This window comes from Rattus rattus, chromosome 9, assembly GCF_011064425.1.
Source record: "Rattus rattus isolate New Zealand chromosome 9, Rrattus_CSIRO_v1, whole genome shotgun sequence".
Taxonomy (NCBI): domain Eukaryota; kingdom Metazoa; phylum Chordata; class Mammalia; order Rodentia; family Muridae; genus Rattus; species Rattus rattus.
Window position 1 is genome coordinate 31,983,153 of NC_046162.1, and position 9,369 is coordinate 31,992,521.

Genomic DNA, 9,369 nt, shown 5'->3' on the forward strand with positions numbered 1-9,369 from the left:
CAATAAATTTTGTGTTAACTGAATCCTGTTTCATCATAATGAGTTCACATCAATTTTGTTTGTGTTTGCATACTTTTTGTTTCACTTTGCATGTTTGCATACTTTTTGTTTCACTTTGCATACCTTATCTTAATCCTTTCTCTGTGTCACGAGTTTTGTTATATATATTTTGTGTAATTCATCAATGAAAAAGTACCCTTCTCACATTGAAAGGTGTTTTGCCACTTTTCTTGGACATATGTGAGAAAACATCTATTAACCTAGATACAGCAACAAATCAAAGAAGTTATTTTGCCCAACTGTACCTTAGCAAACCAAGGATTTGATTTTTGGTTTCTTACAGGGGGCGGGGGATGATTGAAAGGCAGTTGCATTACCAAAAAGCTCACCTCAGTATAGGAAAGCCACAGGACTGGGTCTCTCTGCATTGCTTACAGGCATCTCATCCAGTAAGACAGAGTCTCTTCTCTGAAGTAGTTGTTTCTGCTTGTGTAAACTTGGAGAAGGCCCATGTGATTCTTGTTAGTTTCAGGAACTTCTTGAGATTTGTGAGTTTCGTCTACTTTCTGAGCCTTGGAGAACCACCCTCTACCTTTGAAGAGGGAACTTTTCAGTGCAGAGGAAATCACTACAAGAAGATTCTACCTCTTCTTTGATGTTTACATTCTTCCTGTATCCTCATCTCCAATGAACCTTGAAGGGGGTGATATCACTATTTGATATTTTCTCTATTTATGACTTACTATTGGTCCACCATGCCATAATCATAGTCACAGTATTTCAGAAGCTTGGACACTTATGAATGTGCTTTGTACTTCTTGTTGCAAAAGAGAAGTCTCCCTCCATGGACAACTGAAGTTAATAGTAGCAATGGTTTATAAGTACACACACACACACACACGCACTGTTAGAATGTAATTTGATAGTCACATTATAATATTTAAGAAAACGATAGCAGCACCTTCTCTCCTGGAACCAATGACCCCCTCTCTCTGGTTTATAATATAGTTGAGGTTCCTGCTATGAGGTGACCTCCAATTCAACTGAAAAGCAGCTCACCTGTAACAGTTGTGCCACTACTGCACCATGAGCACAGCTTGCCTGGCATTTTGGTAATGTGGCACATGGGGTCCATAGCTGAGTGTAACTGTTGGTGACAGTTCTCCTTCAGAAGCCAATGTGGTGCTTTCTAGCATTCCAAAGGCAACTAACAGGGAGGGAACTACCGGTTTATTCCTAGCTTTGTTTTTTCCACGACTGACTGCCAAAGCATTTATGTGTTAAACAACAAGGACTTTCTATCTAGCTCTACTATGCATCAACACTGCCAGCAATAGTATCATAGTCTATCCTCATAGACTCAAGGACCTTCCCTACCTAACAAGTCACAGAGAAGTAGCTCATTTTTCTTCTTGGAATTTTTACCCTCAAACCTTAAGGCCTCTGGCAATGCTTTTTCTCACTCAACTGTGGTGTTTTCGTTTAACTCTTTGAGTGCTATCAGTAGAGAGTTTACCAGTCAGTGAGATGCTCAGGAGTTTACCAAGATGTAATGAAACTCTTTTACAGGGAGTGGACAGGATTTCTGAAGGCCCAACATTGTCCGTTATCGATGAGTGCCAGTTGGTGTTGAGCATCCAGTGATATATTAAAAAGGAAATGATAGCAAAGTGCATTACAGTACAGACAGTATTCATGGGTTCTACAAATCACTTAATTATTGGGAGCCAAAACCATCCAATGGAAAAAAGATAGCATTTTCAGCAAATGGTGCTGGTTCAACTGGAGGTCAACATGTAGAAGAATGCAGATGATCCGTGCATTACAGTACAGACAGCATTCATGGGTTCTACAAATCACTTAATTATTGGGGACAAAATCATGGGTCAATGACACCACCTCATCAACTGTCCTCTTCCTGGAGCACCTGGTTGACACAAGGCTGATACTGTGCACTGTACATTCCATGATGGTTTTGGCAGGTCTAGCTTGTGATGCTTAGGCTGGCTCCAGCCTAAGGGCAGCATTCTGACCTGGTATGACTGCTTCTAGAGGTAGACCCTCATATCTGACAGGCTACAGGCTAACCCTGTGGCCCTTAAATTCCATTGGCTGCTGAAAGGGCTCTAGGCTGGGCAAGCAATCTGAAGCCATTTCTCCCTTTATTCTAAATGCTCTGAGGTTATCTGTGCACCTTAAGACAGGGTTAAAATTTCTCCTGTGATCTGCCGTCAGGATTTAAATTCTTCCAGAAGGTCACTACACAGCACTAGGCTATCTGTCAACTTTTCACCTAGGCAGTCCATTTGACATAAAGTAATTAAAAAACATAAAGACTGCTTTTAATTTTTAAATTTGTTGTGTACAGAACCAGGGTATAAAATAAGAACGACTAACCAATGAAGTAGAATTTGTGTAAGAGCAATATAAACCATCAGATTGTTAACTACGAAATGTTTAGTTGGAAAGGAAATCCCCATGCATGGGAACAAACTTAGAAGAAAATTCCATGAAAGGAAGATATCCAGATGAATAATGGATGGGTTATGTGAGGTCTGATGGAAAAGGCTGATTAGACTTGGGTCAAAGTTGGGAAAGTATGAGGAATATGATAACATAGATTTTCACAAGCTATATAAAAAGGTGTAGAAAGTGTAGTTTGAGGACCTGGATGGGTCACCTTGGATTGGGCAGTGTATGGGGGATAAAGAGAGCTGAGGAGAGCCGATATGGAAGCAGTCAGTTAATTATAATGTACTCAGGGCCCCCAGAGGTCTCCAAGGCCACACTTGAGTAAACAATCGCGTTTCCACTTCTATTAAAGAGTCCCAGGCAATGTCCCAGGGGCAGGCATAGTACAGTCTGCCTTAAGGTCAGATTGGATGATATGCCAGCTCCTGTCTAGGGTGAGTTGGTGATGGTGATGATCTAGAAACAGTACAGGCTCTCCTCTGCTCCTTAGTTATGGGCCTCAGCAGGTGAGCCTGCTGGGGGTGCTGGCCTCAAACAAGCACAATTTCTCCAGCAACACAGCTGAGATTCAGCCTTCAGTACCACAGATGCAGTTGGGACCAAAGAGAAACAGGTCTTGCCCACACACTTCTGGATGACACCAGTGTGACCTGGGTTTCATATTATCTAGAAGCCAGCAGGATTGAGGGAAGTCAACCCTACAGTTTTCTTTCCAGGACTGTGGTGAGTACTGACTGGGTGGATACTCTGGATTCATGGTCCCTTCTGAAAGTCATTTTCTTTGATGTCTAGGATCTTAGATGCAAAGCAAATTATAGACACCAGAAACAGGTGACAGAGCCAGAACCATGGTCAGAGCTGATGAAAGTAAATGAAGAATTGTTTATTAGAGAGGCAGAGCATGAGAGAGGAGGTAGGGTTCTGTGTTGGGAGTTAGACATCAAATTGTAATTAAGATGGCTAGACTCATGTTCTTTTCTGGTCTTATGTTACAAAATGGTGTGCTAATATTGAATATTTCATATGGGACTCTTGAATATTACCCTAAATGCTTATGGGAATAGAGTGAATGTGGTATGACTTCTCTCCAGTGCATGATGATGTAGAAAGAAACAGAGAACTGAGTTCAAGTTGAAGGACAGATGTGTTAGTAATGAAGGTGTTTAGTAAGGGATCTGCTGAACCTTCCCTTATATTCTGACATAGGTTTTTCTTGTTTTCTTCTTTGTTATGTTGTTGTTTGTTTGCTTGATTGATTTTTTTTGCTCAAAGGTAGCTCCAATACAGTCAGACAAGGTCGTTAACTCAGTGAATTTGTTAAAAGATGCATTTGTTATCATTCCTGATATGAAATAGTTTAGTACTCAAAGTGGTAGTCAGTGGTAGATACCTTGCCAAGCATGTGGGAGCCTTGGGGTTGATTCTCAGCACTGCAAACTGGTTTAGTATTTATGGGAGCCAATGAACAGACACATTTCCACATGTCCAGCCACCCACAGAGGGAGATGAACAGGGGCTCCTGGTAATCTCAGTCAAGACCTCTTACAGTATCAAACTTGCAAATAGTCTTCTTTTAGAGACTAACAATAAGGTTTGCATTTTAAAGATAATTTAAAAGTTAAAAAGGTACACCATGTTCCACTGAGAAAAAATTCCCTCCTGGTGGAGCACCACCATCTCCTCTGAGGTGGCATGTAACGTGTGCTGAGCAATGCTGGAGCACACTGAGGTGATGCTAACAAGCACAGGAGATCGGAGGTGCCTTTGTGTAGGATTATGGTTGTGCGAGTGAACACACACTGTTCTACATTGATTCTCTGTCTGTCTGTCTCCTTGTTTCTGTGTCTCTGTCTCTCTGTCCCTATCTATCTATCTATCTATCTATCTATCTATCTATCTATCTATCTATCTATCTATCTATCTATCTATCTGTCTATCTATCCGTCTGTCTGTCTGTCTGTCTATACATCCATCATCCATCTATCTGTCTATCTATCTATCTATCTATCTATCTATCTATCTATCTGTCTGTCTGTCTGGTTATCTTTCTTTCTTTTTCTTTCTGTCTGTCATCTATCTATCTATCTATCTATCTATCTATCTATCATCTATCCACATTATGGCAAGAGTAGGTATTCTGTTTCTGTTTCTGTTGTACAAGTTCCCAAGGGAGTACAATTTTATACCTGTTTTATGCTGTTAGGCCTCTAAATACTTTAAAAGACTTAAAAGACTATGTATCTTGCACTTTGTATCCTGTGATCTGGAGCCTCTCGTTGTCACCTGAGCTGCATTTGCAGCAGTCATATTTATTCTTTTACATTATTATATTATTCTTTCATGTCATGTGTAACTTTGAGGTTATACAAGTTTTGTTTCCAATTCTGGCAGCTTATTTCTCTTACACAGTGTCCCTCAGTTGGCTCTATGATGTTGCAAGGGCTGCTTCCTGCTTTCTCATTGTTGAACTGAATTTTGTGACGCGTGTTCGACAGTGGCAGTCTTAGCTTTGCTGTGTAAATACATTGCTCCAGCACTACTTACATGAGAGACTCTCCCACATTCTTTGTGTCCTCCTGCTGCCCAGAGGAACAGCAGTTGACTGTGTGCATTAAGATTTGTTTCTGGCTCTCTCTTCCCTCCCAGTGGCCTATGTGTCCTTTATTGCTTTTAAAATTACTGTTTCTATGTAATGTACTCAGAAGTGTGACATATCTGACTTTGTTTTTCTTTCTTAGAGTCAATTTGGCTATTTGGGCTTGTCATCTACATTCTTGTGAACTGGTTAAAAGTTTTGCAACTTTGGTATCCTCCGTTATCACAATTAGCCAACTTCGATGACAACAGAGAAAATGTTCCAAAGTAGAGTGCTGTTAATGTTAACAAAGAGCCTCGACTGTGAACATACACACACTTAAAAACTATTTTCTTACTGTAAATGTGTATTCGTTGAGATTTTCATAAATGAGTGATGTACCTAAATCATTTCCATCTCCCCTTCTCATGCCTACGTCTTCCATGCCCACACTCCCTCTCAAGTTCACGACCTTTCATCCTTTAATTACTGTTTTTCACACAGGCATGCACTCTACTGGGTTTATTTAGTGTTACACACACACACACACACACACACAAGAAAAGGCATGATAAACTGATATAGCCACAGAGACTCCCTCATTTCCACACTCAAGAATTCCTTCAAACACTAACCTGGAATCCATAACACATATGCAAAGGACCTGTGGTATAAAAAGCTAGGAACAAATCTGCAATCATCAAATAATATAAAAATAAGAATAAGAATTTAAAATGCCCTGACAAGACATTGTGAGGCAGGGAAACTCCTCATATGCTGTTGAACTCATTCCTGTCGGCCATCTCCTGCTGGACATGTGGCCTGCCCTCAAGTGTAGTTGTTTCCCCACCTGTGACTCTCTTGGAGAAACTAAGTTTTCATTTGCAGGTGACTTTCAGTTGAGCACGGCTTCTGGGGTCCACCCCAATTCCTACCCCAGAAGCTATGAGGCTGGCTTCTAAAGTCCAGTTCTTTTTTAGGGTTTGGGGCCTCTAAGTTTCTGAGTCTGCCAGTTTAGCCTCTGGTTCCTTGTAGGTATTGCCAGTCCTGGGTGCGGCAGCTAGCTGGCTGATACCAAGTGTTGAAAATTAAGCTTCATGCCCCTGCTTCAAAAGTTTTTCACTCATTAAAATGATCATCAGTGATATAAAGCTCTGAGCTTTATCATGTTGGATCCCTGTGCTTATGGCTAAGTGCATTTTCAGTTCTTCCGGAGGACTTGTGTTCAGTTTCTAACACACAACTAGTGGGTCACAATTATCTGTAGCTCTGGTCCTAGGAGATTCAGTGCCATTTTATGGGCTCTGTGGGCACCAGGCATACACAGGGTGCACAGACATAGATGCAGATAAATCACCCATTTATACAAAATTTAAAGATGGAAAAATAACAGAAAATATGTTATTTATTTCTACATGCCATGACATAACATTATTGTTGGGATACAGTCTGAGTGAAAAAAAACCCCTGTGCTAACAAGTGAGGAACAGTGCAGATTGCTGGACATCCATGTACATCAGACATGGTGCCAGGGTTACAAATACACACATTCATTCATTTAAACACTGTTTCATTTATACATACATTCATTCATTCATTCATTCATTCATTCATTCAGTCAGTCAGTCAGTCAGTCAACTAGTCAGTCAGGAAGTAATTTTCTTTGATAGTTATTTTCCAGCTACTGAAGTGAGAATCAGACATACGGTGCAGAGTGAGTTTTGCAGTCTCATTTGCATGAGTTAACTGTTACTGTTGAAGGCAGAACACTGTTGACAGTGAGAACAAATAAAATTTTGTAATATACATTGATCATTGTTTCATGTAACCACAACCAAAACGGCTTGGAGCCAGTTATTTTTATTATTGTTATTTTTACAGGAAAGTAAGCTGAGACTCACAGAAACATATATTTCAGTGCAGGGGGCACAGCTGGTCCTTGATAGATTATTTGGAATCGCGTGTTTGTTTCTCTCGTTCTTATTCATGTATTTATGGGAAGCATCCATCTCTAGAGGAGAGTGATAGTTTATGTCTATCATTCCTCCTTCCTTTACCTGTGTGTTAGCAATTAATCTCCAGGCTTAGAGGAAGCTCAGTTTTATGAGATAAAATGATAAAAGCACTTTTCAATAGCCATGGTGTATCTTACATGAAAGTAGCACTCATTTGTCACCCTCAGTACCATCAAGGTAGGCGACAATGTTTATTATTTTTGTGATAAACATTAATACTTTTTTCATATTTGGCCTGTCCTCGATTACAGAGTTGCTCCTGGCGGGACAGACACATGTAGCATGGATGTTATCAAGTGAACAGGAAGAGCTAGAAAGAAATAGTTTAACGAGCATTTGGATAGAGAAGAAAAACCCCTTTCTGTGGAGTTGAATTACAATCTTATTTGAAGGACCAGGGTCAAGCAGGGGCACTCTTCTTACTTGTCACAAGGAACACATTTCTTGCTATTTTTCCCCCCAAAGAAATGAAACTGCTTCTCAGTGTTCTGTAGCAGATGGCAGCGACTGTGAGTGGGACTCCAGGATGGGTGTGCTGACAATATCCATGGTGCAGAAGGAGGACAAGGAGGACCCAGGGGTCAACATTGTGATCGCCATCTGCCTGAGCCTGGATTCAGATCTGTAAGAAGCTAACAAATGGATCAAGCGAAGGAACGGAAGATAACAACAGAGAATGCTATGGTATGTGTGTAGGCCTTGGACTTTCAAGGCACTTCTTTACTTATAAACAAGAAAGATCAGATCCACAAGACTCAAGGGTCTTGGGACAAATAGGTGAGCTATAGTTCAAAGAAAGGGGACATTACTGCTAATCCCGAGACCTTCAGTCTGTAGAAGAGAAACTAGGAATGGGACACTGGATAAAATAGAATTGAATAATGAAATAGATGATTTAGGATTGCTTGAAAAAGGCTGCGAACAATGTCTTGATGCAATTTTTTTTTCATCAGATACACTGAATTGTCTTCTGCTAGTGTACAGGACAAAGGGTATGGGAAGCTTCAACACCAGTTTGGATAAAGGCTTCATGTTGGTGGGCTTCTCAGACTGGCCTGAACTAGAACTCATCTTCTTTATTTATATTTTGATTTTCTACTCTATAACTCTCTTTGGCAACACCGCCATCATTGCTCTCTCCCGAATGGACCTTCGGTTACACACTCCCATGTACTTCTTCCTCTCACACCTCTCCTTCTTGGACCTTTGCTATACCACCAGCACCGTGCCCCAGCTCCTGATCAACCTCCATGGACTTGACAGGACCATCAGCTATGGAGGGTGTGTGGCCCAGCTGTTCATATCTCTTGCTCTGGGATCCACAGAGAGTGTGCTCCTGTTGGTCATGGCTATTGATCGCTATGCTGCTGTGTGTCGTCCACTGCACTACACGACCATCATGCACCCTGTTCTCTGCCAGGCATTGGCCATTGCTTCCTGGGTAGGAGGCTTCTTGAACTCTCTGATTCAAACAGGACTCATGATGGCCATGCCACTCTGTGGACGCCGACTGAATCACTTCTTCTGTGAGATGCCTGTGTTCCTCAAGTTGGCCTGTGAAGACACAGAAGGAACTGAGGCCAAGATGTTTGTGGCGAGAGTGGTGATTGTCGCAGTGCCGGCCATGCTCATTCTAGGCTCCTATGCTCAGATTGCTAGGGCAGTGTTGAGGGTCAAGTCAGTGGCTGCACGCAGAAAGGCTGCTGGGACTTGTGGTTCACACCTCCTGGTGGTATCTCTCTTCTATGGCTCGGCCACCTACACATACTTACAGCCCAAGGACAGCTATTCCGAGAGCAAGGGGAAGTTTGTTGCCCTTTTTTATACCATCATCACCCCCATGCTCAACCCTCTGATCTATACCCTGAGGAACAAGGATGTGAAGGGGGCTCTGTGGAAGGTGCTAGGGAGAGCTGCAGCCACGGGGTAGGAAGGGAAAGCTGACCAGTAAAACAGTTTATATTCTGTAGTTCAGAGGGTTTCAGTGAGAGAGGGGAATTGGGTGTCAAAACATCTACAATGAATTATGCACATTCATGAAACTGTCAAAAAACTGAAAATAGAAGACAAAACAAAAAAAAAAAAAAAACCAAACCAACCAACCAAACAACAACAACAACAAAATCAGTCCTAGGATGGCAAGATACTCAATGGATAAAGGCACTGGTGGCCAACCTTGAGGGTCTGAGTTTGATGCCTATAGTCCACATGGTAGAAGAACATAATCAAGTCCTGCATACATGAGTGTGTGTGTGTGTGTGTGTGTGTGTGTGTGTGTGTGTGTGTGTGTGTGTGTGTGTGTAACAA

At 41.6% G+C, this 9,369-nt stretch overlaps 1 protein-coding gene across 1 annotated transcript; it reads left to right on the plus strand.

The window, feature by feature from the left end:
- Positions 1-8,056: 8,056 nt before the first annotated feature.
- Positions 8,057-9,024, plus strand: LOC116909396 (olfactory receptor 10). Its single transcript, XM_032912956.1, has one exon. The coding sequence runs from the start codon at positions 8,057-8,059 to the stop codon at positions 8,990-8,992; it is 936 nt and encodes a 311-aa protein (XP_032768847.1). The 3' UTR covers positions 8,993-9,024.
- The last annotated feature ends 345 nt before the right edge of the window (positions 9,025-9,369 follow it).

Bases quoted from the DNA above. Each gene is read 5' to 3' on its own strand.
- LOC116909396 (XM_032912956.1), top strand. From the start codon at position 8,057: ATGGGAAGCTTCAACACCAGTTTGGATAAAGGCTTCATGTTGGTGGGC.